The sequence below is a fragment of the Pristiophorus japonicus genome, unplaced genomic scaffold (genome assembly GCF_044704955.1).
Source record: "Pristiophorus japonicus isolate sPriJap1 unplaced genomic scaffold, sPriJap1.hap1 HAP1_SCAFFOLD_826, whole genome shotgun sequence".
NCBI classification, from domain to species: Eukaryota; Metazoa; Chordata; class Chondrichthyes; family Pristiophoridae; genus Pristiophorus; species Pristiophorus japonicus.
In genome coordinates, this window is record NW_027254747.1 from 33,672 (window position 1) to 47,312 (window position 13,641).

Genomic DNA, 13,641 nt, shown 5'->3' on the forward strand with positions numbered 1-13,641 from the left:
CGGGAACCATTGTAGAATCTATGGAATTTTGGAAGGTGATAACCAATGCATCCACTATTTCTATAGCTAATTTTTTCAATACCCTCGGATGTGGGCCATCAGGTCCAAATGATTTATTGGCTTTCAGTCTCATTATTTTCTCCAGTACCATTTTTCTTTACTAATACTAATTTCTTTCAGTTCTTCATTCTTACTGGACCCTGGGTTCTCCAGTAGTGCTGGCAAATTTTTTGTGCTTTCTTCCATTAAGACAGACACAAAGTATGCATTTAATTTCTCTGCCATTTCCTTGTTCCCCATTATAATTTCTCCTGTCTCAGCCTGTAGGGGACCCACATTTACTTTTGCTAATATTTTCCTTTTCACATACCTATAGAAGCTTTTGCAGTCTGTTATTTTGTCTCTCGATAGTTTACTCTCATATTCTAGTTTCCGTTTCTTTATCAATTTCTTGGTCCTCCTTTGCTGAATTCTAAAATCTACCAAGGCTTACTGCTCTTTTTGGCAACATTATAAGCATCTTCCTTTCATTTAATACTATATTTAACTTCTCTTGTTGGCCACGGTTGGATAACTATTCCTGTGGGGTTTTTGTACCTTAAATGAATGTATGTTTGTTGTAAATTATAACTTAATTCTTTAAATGCTAGCCATTCCTTTTCTACCATCATACCTTTTGATATAGTTTCCCAATCTACTTAGCCAACTCTCCCCTCATACCTACAGTTTCCTTTGTTTAACTAAATCACTTTCAAATTTAATGCAAAATTTTATCATGTTATGGCTACTTTTCCCCAAGGGCCACTTTCCTACATTATTAATTAACCCTTTCTTATTGCACACTACTAGATCAAAAATAGCCTGTTCTCTCATTGGTTCCTCAAAATACTGATCTAGAAAACCATCTTGTATACCTTCCATTAATTCGTCCTCCACACTATTACTGCAAATTTGGTTTGCCCAGTCTATATGCAGATTAAAGTCCCCCATAATTATTATATTACCTTTGTTACATGCACCTCTAATTTCCTGATTTATACAGTGCCTTACATTACCACTATGGTTTGGGGGCCTATAAACAACTCCCACCAATGTTTTCTGCCCTTGCTGTTTCTAAGCCACACCCAAACTGATCCTATTTCTTGATTTTCCGAGCTAAGACAGTATTCTTTATCCCATCCTTTATTATTAGGGCTACCACTTCTCCTTTTCAATTTTGCTATCTCTTCTAAAAGTTATGTATCCCGGAATATTTAGTTCTCAACCGTGGTCACTTTGCAACCACAGCTCCATAATGGTTATCAGATTAAGCCTATTAATTTCTATCTGCGCTATTAATTCATCTATTTTCTTGCGAATACTTCATGCGCTCAGATATCGTGCCTTTAGCTTTGGCTTTTTTCTATTTTTCCTTAGTCAGTAATGCCCGATTACCTTTGTTACTCTCTCTATCCCTTCCTCACCCACTCTGCTTATTTTTACCCAAAACTCTGCTCTAGAGCCTTGACATGTCTCTTGTTGCTTTTTCTCTCTATCTAAACCGTGCTGTACTTTCCTGGATCTCGCCACCCAGCCTTCAATAGTTTAAAGCCCTGTTTACTGCCCTAGTTATTCGATTCGCCAGGACACTGGTTCCTGCCCAGCTCAAGTGGAACCCATGGCAAGGGAACAGCTCCCTCTTTGCCCAGTGCTGGTGCCAGTGCCTGTAAAGAAAAACCCCTGCCTCCCACACCACTCTTTGAGCCATGCATTTACTGTTCTAATCTGCTTATCCCTGTAACAATTGGTGTGGGGCTCAGGTAACAATCCAGAGATTATTACCTTTGAGGTTCAGCTTTTTCATTTGAATCCCAACACCTCCATCTCTTTCAGCAGAACCTCATTCCTAGTACTACCTAGGTCATTGGTTCCTACATGGTCCACAACAACTGGAACCTCCCCTTTCCATTCCATGTTCTGCCTCTGATCTGCCCCAGGGAGGGGGCAGTGTGTGATGTCCCTGTGAGATGCAGTATTTTCAGTGTGTGACCCCGAGCTGCTTCAGGCTGGGGACAGTGTGTGATGTCCCTGTGGGATGCAGTATTTTCAGTGTCTGACCCTGAGCTGCCCCAGGGAGGGGGCACTGAGTGATGTCCCTGTGGGGTGCAGTATTTTCAGTGTCTGACCCTGAGCTGCCCCAGGGAGGGGGCACTGAGTGATGTCCCTGTGGGGTGCAGTATTTTCAGTGCCTGACCCTGAGCTGCCCTTATTCCTCCTGCTCTAGGGGGCAGTCACGCTCCTCTGAGTTGGAGTTAATAGGAGGGACCGCATCATCTACTGGATACCGGCGGTATTTCAAGGCACATCACGTCCGGCTCCCTCCCAGAGAAATCCAAAATCAACCTGCAGATTCAATTCATTTTATTATCAATTGTTAACAACATTTAGCTCCATTTGATGCAGCTTTCAGTATTTGAAGAATCCCTTTAAAGAGTTAAGTATGGATGCAAACACAAATTAGAATTATTTTTATCTGACCCTTTTCCCGTTGATTAATTGGTCAAATATCCAGAATATTAAACTCCAGTCCAGTTAGAGGGGGAAATCACTATCAGCAGAAAGAAACCCCAACTGTCAGAATGGACACGATTCAGTCTGGGGTAACAGCAGAATCCAAACCCTGCAGTCACTTGTGAACTCGCTGATGTCTTACCAGGTTGGATGACCGAGCGTATCCCTTCCCACACACGGAGCAGGTGAACGGCCTTTCCCCAGTGTGAACTCGCTGGTGTATCAGCAGCTGGGATGACTCAGTGAATCCCTTCCCACACTCAGAGCAGGTGAACGGCTTCTCCCTAGTGTGAACTCGCTGGTGTGTCAGCAGATGGGATGACCGAGCGAATCCCTCCCCACACACGGAGCAGGTGACCGGCCTTTTCCCAGAGTGAACTCGCTGGTGAGTTAGAAGATTGGATGAACAAGTGAATTCCTCCCCACATTCAGAGCAGGTGAACAGCCTGTTCCCAGTGTGAACTCGCTGGTGAGTTAGAAGGTTGGAATAACAAGTGAATCCCTCCCCACACACGGTGCAAGTGTACGGCCTCTCCCCGGTGTGAATTCGCTGGTGTCCCATCAGGTGGCTTGACTGAGTGAATCGATCCCCACACACGGAGCAGATGAACAGCCTCTTTGCAGTGTGACTGCGCCGATGTTTTTCCAGCTCTGACGGGTAATTAAATCTCTTCCCACAGTCCCCACATTCCCATGGTTTCTCCATGGTGCGGGTGTCCATGTGTCTCTGCAGGTTGGATGATCAGTTGAAGCCTCGTCTACACACAACACGTGTACAGTTTCTCCCCGCTGTGAATGGTGTGATGTTTTTTCAGGCTGTGTAACTGGTTAAAGCTCTTTCAACAGGCAGTGCACTGGAACACTCTCACTCAGGTGTGTGTCTCGGTGCTTTTCCACTCACAGTGATGTTTGAAATCTTCCACAGACAGAACAGGCAAACAATTCTCCTTCCACAGTCAAAGGCCGATGACATTCAGGTCCGGAGGAATCGTGTTATTCTGTCAGATCTTGACGTGCTGTTTGGTTTGATTTTCCCATCTGCAAATCCTGCCCTTCTTATACCCTGCAAAAGGAGTTTACAAAAATCATTACTGCAAGTACCAGACACAAATTCAGAACAGACAATTCTAGATTCCATGGAACATTCTTTCCTCTCTCATTCCTACAAAGCTGTAAATCCCTGTCCCATACACTCTCTGTCCTCCCTGTCCTGAAATTCAAACACATCGCACGTCTGAAAACAACATGTCCTCCGCTCCCAGTTTTCACCATCTACTTTGTCTAGGTTCAGTTCTACACTCACTGGTTCCCCTAACTTCCCCTGAAGGTACGGACTCTAGCTGAGTTTAGTTCTACACTCACTGGTTCCCCTCTCCTCCCCTGAAGGTGCTGACCCTGGGGACCCTGTAGCCCCACCCACACTTTGCTCCTCTGCAAAGATGGCCATACATGCACTCTACGCCTCGATGAATCGTGATGGTGACGCACAAACCTGCAGCTTTCCTTTTGTTAATAATTTTTATTTATATAGCAGCTTTAACATAGTACAACGTCCCAAGGCGCTTCACAACAGTGTCACAAGACCAGTTCGCCTAACATCTGTCGCAGGACATTTGGAAAAGCATAATTCAGTCAAGCAGAGTCAGCATGGCTTTGCTCCTGCTACGGCTCCAGTTTCCGGATACACTCTTATGTTTATAGATTCTGTCCCTTCCTGTCACGCTTTGGTTTTAGTTTCCCTCAATGCTACCCTGCTCTATTGCCTTCACCTTGTCCTTTAAGCTTTTAGATTTCTGCTCACCTGAACCCTCCCCCGCCGTGCCCTGCCCCCACCCCCTCCCCCCGACTGATTAGTTAAAGCTCTCTCTGCAGCCCCAGTTATTCGGTTCGCCAGGACCCTAGCCCCAGCATATTCCAAGTGGAGTCCGTCCCGAATATAATGTGGGAAAATGTGAGGTTGTCAACTTTGGCAGAAAAAATAAAAAAGCAAATTATTATTTAAATGGAGAAAAATTGCAAAGTGCTGCAGTGCAGAGGGACCTGGGGGTACTTGTGCATGAAACACAAAAAGTTAGTATGCAGGTACAGCAAGTAATCAGGAAGGCAAATGGAATGTTGACCTTTATTGCAAGGGGTTGAAGTATAAAAGCGGAGAAGTCCTGCTACAACTGTACAGGGTATTGGTGAGGTCACACCTAGAGTATTGCATACAGTTTTAATCTCTGTATTTAAGGAAGGATATACTTGCATTGGAGGCAGTTCAGAGAAGGTTCACTAGGTTGATTCCGGAGATGAGGGGGTTGATTATGAAGATAGGTTGAGTAGGTTGGGCCTATACTCATTGGAATTCAGAAGAATGAGAGGCAGTCTTATTGAAACATAAAAGATAATGAGGGGGCTCGACAAGGTAGATGCAATGAGGATATTTCCACTCATAGGGGGAAACTAGAACTAGGGGATGTAGTTTCAGAATAAGGGGTCACCCATTTAAAACTGAGATGAGAGGAATTTATTCTCTCAGGTGGTTGTAAATCTGTGGAATTCTCTGTCCCAGAGAGCTGTGGCGGCTGGGCCATTAAATATACTTAAGGTGAAAATAGACAGACTTTTGAGCGTTAAGGGAATAAAGGATTATGGGGAGCGGACAGGGAAGTGGAGCTGAGTCCATGATCGGACCAGCCACGTTCTTACTAAATGGCAGAGCAGGCTCGAGGGGCCAAATGGCGTGCTCCTATTTCTTATGTTCTCATTACACAGTACCAGATCTAAGATAGCCTGCTCCCTGGTTGGTTCCGCAAAGTACTGTTCAAGGAAATTATCCCGGATACACACTATGAATTCTTCCTCAAGGCTACCTTGGCCAATTTGATTTGTTCAAACAATATGAAGATTAAAATTGCCCATGATGATTCTTGTTCCTTTTTCACAAGCCTCCATTATTTCTTAATTTATACTCCATCCAATAGTGTAGCTACTGTTAGGGGGCCTATAGACTACGCCCACCAGTGAGTGTAGTATTTATTCTGTATCTGTTAGTCTCTGGTTAGCGAGTGTGGCTTTTCCTTTATACCTGTAAGTTTATGGTCTGGAAGAGAGGTTTTCACTCTGTACCTGTCAATTACTGGTAAGTGAGTGTGGGTTTCATTCTGTATCTTTCATTCTCTGGTAGATGAGTGTGAATTTTACTCTGTATATAACAGTTTTTGGTGTGTGTGTGGATTTCACTCTACTTGTCAGTCTCTGGTATGTTAGTTTGCGATTCCTCTATTCCAGTCAGTTTCTGTTATGTGAATGCGAGCTGTATTCTGTACCCATCGGTTTCTGAAATGTGAGTGTGCATTTTACTCTGTTCATGTCTGTTTCTACTCTGTGATTGTGGGTTTTCCTCCGGCACTGTCAATTTTTGGTATTTGAGTGTTGATTTTCTTTGTGAGTGCGGTTTTACTCTTTATTTGTCAGTGTTTGATATGTGAGTGTGGGTTGTGATCTGTATCCGTCAGTTACTGGTGTGTGTGTGTGTGGCTTTCACTCTCTACCTTTCAGTCTCTGGTATGTGTGGATTGTATCTGTAAATTTCAATCTCTGGTAGGCGAGTGTGGGTTTTACTCTCGGTCAGTTTCAGGTAATGTGGGCTTTTGTCTGTATCTGTCTGTTTCTGGTATTTGAGTGGGGCTTCATTCTGCAACTTTCAGTTTCTCTGATGTGAATGTGGGTTTTAGCACTGTACCTGTCAGTTTCAGGAATGGGAGGGTGGGGTTTTACACTGTACCTGTCAGTTTGTGTTACATGAGTAAGTGTTCAATCAGTGCAATAACTCCCAGTTTCTGGTAAGGGAGTGCATATTTAAGTCTGTATCTATCACTCTCGAGGATGTGTGTGTGAGTTTTATTCTTTATCTGTCAGTCTCTGAAATTTGAGTGTGGTTTTTCTCTGTATCTGTCAGTTTCTGGTATATGTATTTGGGTATTATCTGTATGTACCAATCTCGGTAACATGATTGTGTATTTTTGTCTATCTTTCACTCTCTGGGATGTGAGTGCAGGTTTTATTCTTGATCTGTCACTCACTTTTTTGTGTGTGTGGATTTTACTCTACAGTGGTCATTCTCTGGGATGAGAGTGTGATCTTCACTCTGTATCTATTAGTCTTTGGTGTGAGTATGGGGTTTACTCTGTATCCATCAGTCTATGGTATCTGAGTGTGGGTATTATTCTGTGAATGTCAGTCTATGGTATGTGTATGTGGGTTTTCCTCCTGTCAGTTTCTGTTATGTGAACGTGTGTTTTATTCAAGTGTGTGAATGTGGATTTCACTCTGTACCTGTCAGTCTTGTGTGTGAGTGTGGCACTTTTTAGCTGTACCTGTCTGTTTCTGTTATGAGTGGGGTTATGTTCTATATGTCACAGTTTCTGTTATGACATTCTACCTGTCTGTCACTGGTATGTTAATGTGTGTATGTTTTCTGTACCCGTCAGTTGCTATTATATGAATGTTGATTTCATTCTGTGCCTTTAAGTGTCTGGTACAGCTGTGGTATTGTGGGTTTGACATTGAATCAGTCAGTCACTTTCAGGTGAGTGTTGATTTTGCTCTGTCACTCTCTGATATGTGTTTTATTCTGTATCTGTCCGTCTCTGAGAAGTGAATGTGGGTTTCATTCTGTATCTATCGGTTTCTGATATTTGAGTAAGGGTTTTAATCAGTACCCGTAAGATTCTGTTACAGGAGTGTGGTTTTTAGTCTGTATTTGTCAGTCTCTGGAATGTGAGTATGGGTATTACTCTGTATCTATCAGTCTCTGGAATGTGAGTGTGGGTATTACTCTATCTATCAGTCTCTGGAATGCAAAAGTGTTTTTTTTCTGTACCTGTCAGTTTCTGGTGCGTGACTGTGGAGTTCACTCTCTAACTATCTGTCTCTGGTATGTGAGTGTGAGTATTTGTCTGTAGCTGTAAGTGCCTGGTACGGGAGTGTGGGTTTCACTGTCAGTCAGTCAGTCAATCTCAGGTACTGGAAATGATTGAATGACAGATTGTGATTTTTTTTCAATGTGTCTGAGTGTATGAATCATTATGTTTCTCTCAGTCTCTGGTACTGTTTGTGAGTGTGGGATGATTATGTATCTGTTAGACTGGTGGTGTGTGAGAGTGTGGGATTGATTATGTATCTGTTAGACTGGTGATGTGAGAGAGTGAGGGATTGATTATGTATCTGTTGGACTGGTGGTGTGTGAGAGTGAGGGATTGATTATGTATCTGTTAGACTGGTGATGTGTGACTGTGGGATTGATGATGTATGTTAGACTGGTGGTGTGCGAGAGTGTGGGATTGATTATGTAATTGACAGTCTCTTGTACTGAGCTATTCTTGCTCTGTGTGAGTGTTGGATTTGGTTCCGTCTCACCTGCTGTCGGCGGATGATAGTTTGCGATTATCGATGACTGTCTCAGGAGGAGGTTTGATTCAGTCCATTACCTCAGTTTCTCTGCTCTTGTATGTTAGCTGTTGGGTTTGAGAGTCATTGTACAGACACGAGTGTGAATTGACACTGTCAGTGTCCATCTGTTCGTGTGTGTGAGTAAGGGAGTGAAATTGGATCTGCCTTTCAATGAGATATGATTGGACTTTGAAACAACATATTATTGTACTGCTCCAAGTGACTGTGGGATTCATAATATAATTCTGGGAATTTGGATCACTGTGGGACTGACAGCTTCTGCTGCCTGTGACAATATGATTGAGGTCAGTTCTGTGTCTCTGCGCTCTGAGAGTGATAATGTACTTACTGTGTGTGAGAAGGAGCTGCCTGCACTGTTCCGGGTTGAGGAAAGATCAAATTTATTCTGGCTTGGTGAAGTATTTTGCTCTGAGAATAATAATAGGAGAACACTATTAGTTATGATATGGACAGCCAATGGAGAGATTATAAAAATAAAGTTATAATTCATGTGTTTGTGTTTAATAAAGTAAAGTATCTGGAGAGAGGAATCTGCGATACAAACAGTGTCATTGTCTGATCTCACTGCAGTACAGCGACACTCAGATTCACCACACCAGGTGTATAGGACTGTTCTATAGTAAGTTATCAGCATCCAGATACAACCCAAACCCAGCACTGGTCCATGAATGGGAACACCCGATTGGCACAGTTCAGGTTGATAGCTCCTGCTTCCATGGGACTACCTGTAAAATTCTGAATTTCTTCCTGGAATATAACCACAGGTACTTGGGCTATACAACAATTGTTCCCAGTCTATTGAAACAGAGTTAACGGCCTGTATCATTAACAGAATGTCACAGTTACCAAATGCTGATGTATCTGAGGGGGCGACAATGTATCGCTCGATCACCAGCAACATGGTTCTGAAGAATTCAACGCACAGAAACAAAATAACCCATTTTTGAAATGTCTCCTATCACAGTCCTCTTCTGGTGCCTGCAATAGATGCACTTTGTGACACTCCTCACATCCTCACTCTCAGGCTGTGTTTCCACTGTTCAATGTCCAAGAACAACAGACACTGTGAGATTGGAACTGAATCAGGAACATTCACTACTGATTTGGGGAAAGAAAGCAACAATGATTTGAAAGAGCGAGGTGATTTACTTTCTCTGTTACCTTACACCGTACACACACAGCCCGAGAATGGGCTCCCCCTTCCCCCACTCACTCCATGTTCCAGAACTAGTTCCTACTCCACTCTGCCTCTGACAGACAGCCCCCGACTGCCGCTGAACTTACCCCGACTCAAAGCCCGTCTGCGGACACAGCCCCAATGTGATGAACTGCTGCAAGGAGGCTGCTGTTTGCTCCCTTACTCGGGGCTGGGATATCTCCGCTCCCTGATGTGTTCAACGATCATCAGCCCAACACAGAGGAAACAGCAGCCATTGACAGAGCTGGAGGAGGGGAGCTCGCATGGGCCCTTTCTGTCAGTTTAAACACTGTGTGGAGGGGAGGAGCAGCATGCATTTAGTGAACTGATACTGTGCATGTTTCTGTGTCTCACGGTCCTGCCTCGATCTCTCCTGTCTCTCTCAGCTCTCTCTCTCTGTTGCTATCCCCTTTTTCTTGTACTGTTTGTGAAGGCGGGATCCTGTTATTTCATGTGATGTGGACACACTTGAGTACAACACTGACAGATAGAAACATAGAAAATAGGTGCAGGAGTAGGCCATTTGGCCCTTCGAGCCTGCATCGCCATTCAATGAGTTCATGACTGAACATGCAACTTCAGTACCCCATTCCTGCTTTCTCGCCATACCCCTTGATCCCCCCAGTAGTAAGGACTATATCTAACTCCTTTTTGAATATATTTAGTGAATTGGCCTCAACAACTTTCTGTGGTAGAGAATTCCACAGGTTCACCACTCTCTGGGTGAAGAAGTTTCTCCTCATCTCGGTCCTATATGGCTTACCCTTATTCTTAGACTGTGACCCCTGGTTCTGGACTTGCCCAACATTGGGAACATTCTTCCTGCATCTCACCTGTCTAAACCCGTCAGAATTTTAAATGTTTCTATGAGATCCCCTCTCATTCTTCTGAACTCCAGTGGATACAAGCCCAGTTGATCCAGTCTTTCTTGATATGTCAGACACTGTTTCTCTCTCTGGTGCTATATATGACAGTGTGGCACTGTTACTGAGCATAATATGGAGACACTGATGCCAAGTGTAAGACTGATAATGTGTGTGTCTCTCTCTCCCCACTGATGTTATACATGAATGTGTGATACTAGTATTGAGCCTAATATGCAGACACAGTTCGGGTGTTTAAGACTGATACTATGCCTGTCTCTCACCGCTCACTCCGATAGCCATCTCTGGGTGATGAGGATGGGATGGATAGATCACTGTTAAATGTCCCTCAGTTTAGGAGGAGAGAGACAGACAGACAGACAGACAAAGCGAGGCTGGTGGGGTGGTGAACACAATTTATATTTTCACGTTAATCAAACATATTTGCATGTATGAAGGGGAAGTAATGTTTGACAAATTTGCTTTGTCAAATTCTTTGAGGATGTAACGAGAAGGGTGGATTAAGGGGAACCAGTGGATGTGGTGTATTTGGACTTCCAGAAGGCATTTGACAATGTGCCACATAAAACATTACTGCACAAGATAAAAGTTCACGGGGTTGGGGTAATATATTTGCATGGATAGAGGCTTGGCTAACTAACAAAAAAAAAGAGAGTTGGGATAAATGGTTCATGCTCTGGTTGGCAATCAGTAACCAGTGGCGTGCCGCAGGGATCAGTGCTGGGACCCCAACTATTTACAATCTATATTAACAACTTGGAAGAAAGGACCAAGTGTAATGTAGCCAAGTTTGCTGATGATTCAAAGATGGGAGGAAAAGCAATGTGTGAGGAAGACACAAAAAATCTGCAAAAGGACATAGACAGGCTAAGTGAGTGGGCAAAAATTTGGCAGATGGAGTATAATGTTGGAAATTGTGAAGTCATGCACTTTGTCAGAAGAAAAATCAAAGAGCAAGTTATTTTATAAATGGAGAAAAATTGCAAAGTGCTGCAGTACAGCAAGACCTGGGGTACTTGTGCATGAAATACAAAAGTAATCAGGAAGGCCAATGGAATCTTGGCCTTTATTGCAAAGGGGATGGAGTATAAAAGCAGGGAAGTCTTGCTACAGTTATACAGGGTATCGGTGAGGCCACACCTGGAATACTGCATACAGTTTTGGTTTCCTTATTTATGAAAGGATATACTTGCTTTGGAGGCTGTTCAGAGAAGGTTCACGAGGTTGATTCCAGAGATGAGGGGGTTGACTTATGAGGAAATGATGAGTAGGTTGAGCCTCGACTCACTGGAATTCAGAAGATTGAGAGGTGATCTTATCGAAACGTGCAAGATTATGAGGGGGCTTGACAAGAAGGATGCAGCGAGAATGTTTCCACTGATGGGGGAGACTAGAACTAGGGGGCATAATCTTAGAATAAGGGGCCACCCATTTAAAACTGAGATGAGGAGAAATTTCTTCTCTCAGACGGTTGTAAATCTGTGGAATTCGCTGCCTCAGACAACTATGAAAGCTGGGACATTGAATAAATTTAAAAAAGAGATAGACAGTTTCTTAACCGAGAATGGAATTGGGGGTTTTGGGGATCGGGCAGGGAAGTGGACTTCAGTCCATCATCGTATTAAACGGCAGAGCAGGCTCGAGGGGCCCTATGGCCATACTTTTGCTCCTATTTCTTATGTTCTTATGTAAATTTGAGGTCATTCAAAACTCGGCAGTCCATGTCCTAACTTGCACCAAGTCCCGATCACCCATCACCCCTGTGCTCGCTGACCTACATTGGCTCCCAGTTAAGCAACGCCTCGATTTTAAAATTCTCATCCTTGTTTACAAATCCCTCTATGGCCTCACCCCTACCTATCTCTGTAATCTCTTTCAGCCTCACAATACCACGTGATGTCTGCGTTCCTCAAAATTGGCCCTCTTGAGCATTCCTGATTAGAACTGTTCAACATCGGTGGCCGTGCCTTCAACTGCCTGGGCCCGAAGCTCTGGACTCCCTCCCTAAGCCTCTCTGCCTCTGGACATTTCTTTCCCCCTTTAAGATGCACCTTAAAGCTACTCTTTGACCAGCTTTGGTCATCTGCTGTAATTTCTTCTTATGTGGCTCAGTGTCAAATTTATTTGCTTTGTCTTATAACACTGAAGTGCCTTGGGACATTTTACTACGTTAAAAGCGGTATATAAATAAAGTTGTTGTTGCTGAAAGCAATGGGAGCTCATACAACCAGAGCTCCCATTATTATCAATGATGTTCATTGGTGGTTCAGGCCCACATGATCCCAGGATATAAATACATACCTGGAAGACATGGTCCTGTACACTGCACTATGAAACTCAGACTCCGACCGCAATCCTATGTTCCTCTGAGACCACCAGGCAATTTTTTTTTAAATTCATGTCGGATGTGTTCACCCAAAAGAAGCTTACAACCACAATTTTCCACCCAAAGTATTGGTTTAATTTCTCTGCCATTTCCTTATTCCCTATTATAATTTCTCAGCCTGTAGGGGACCCACATTTACTTTTGCTAATTTTTCCTTCTTAACATACCTACAGAAGCTTTTAGTCTGTTTTTATATCTCTCGCTAGTTTACTCTCATTTTCTATTTTCCCTTTCTTGGTCCTCCTTTGCCGAATTCTAAAATGGTCCCAATCCCCAGGCTTACTGCTCTTTTTGGCAGCATTATAAGCTTCTTCCTTCGATCTAAAACTATCTTCAACTTCACTTATTAGCTACAGTTGGACCACCTTTCCTGTGGGGGTTTTGTGCCTTAAAAGGAATGTAATCATTGTAAATTATGTATTAATTCTTTACAGCGAGCCATTGCTTATCTATCTTGATACCTCTTAATGTAGTTTCCGAATGTATCTTAGCCAACTCACCCCTCATACCTAAAAAGTTTGCTTTGTTTAAATTTAAGACCCCAGTTTCTGATTTAACAAAATCACTTTCAAACTTAATGTAACATTTTATCATATTATGGTTATTCTTCCGTTGCCAGCACGTCCCATGTACAAATAAACAAAATAAACAAGACTCACTGTTAAAAGTTGTTGTTAATCACAAATCACTTTTTACAAACCACTCCAGGGCCTCGCCCCTCCCGATCTCTGGAATCTGTTGCAGCCCACAAGATGTCTGCACTCCTCAAATTCTGTCCTTTTGACCATCCCCGATTATAATCGCTCCACCATCGGTGTCCGACCCTTCAGCTGCCTGGGCCTCGAGCTCTGAAACTCCCTCTCTAAACCTCTCCGCCTCTTTCCTACTTTCAGACCCTCCTTAAAACCTACCTCTGTGACCCAGCTTTTGGTCACCTGCCGCAATTTCTGCTTTTGTGGCTCGGTGTCAAATGTATGTGTTGTATCCTATAACACTGCTGTGAAGCGCCGTGGGACGTTTTACTGCGTTAAAGGCGCTCTATAAAGAAAAGTTATTGTTAATACTGCAGGAGTGAGCTTGGGATCCGGCGCATTGGGAGTGGTGCCGCCCCTCAGCATTGACGTCACAGGCGATCTGGGCAGGGCTGTGACGTTTCCTGGTAACGG

The 13,641-nt window shown here is 43.4% G+C and overlaps 1 protein-coding gene across 3 annotated transcripts in view; it reads right to left on the reverse strand.

Moving 5' to 3' along the window:
• LOC139257398 (zinc finger protein 239-like) overlaps positions 1-13,596 on the reverse strand; it is a 31,203-nt gene extending 17,607 nt beyond the window's left edge. The window contains exons 1-3 of one of the 3 annotated variants that reach the window (XM_070874446.1): positions 13,387-13,596; positions 8,336-8,415; positions 2,693-3,613 (exon numbers count right to left, since the gene is read on the reverse strand). In XM_070874446.1, the coding sequence (XP_070730547.1) occupies positions 2,693-3,271 (579 nt within the window). In that variant the 5' untranslated portion in view covers positions 3,272-3,613; positions 8,336-8,415; positions 13,387-13,596. Of the gene's footprint in view, positions 1-2,692; positions 3,614-8,335; positions 8,416-9,291; positions 9,810-13,134 lie in introns of those variants that run through there. The other 2 variants (XM_070874445.1, XM_070874447.1) reach the window with 2 other exon arrangements.
• Between the last annotated feature and the right edge of the window lie 45 nt (positions 13,597-13,641).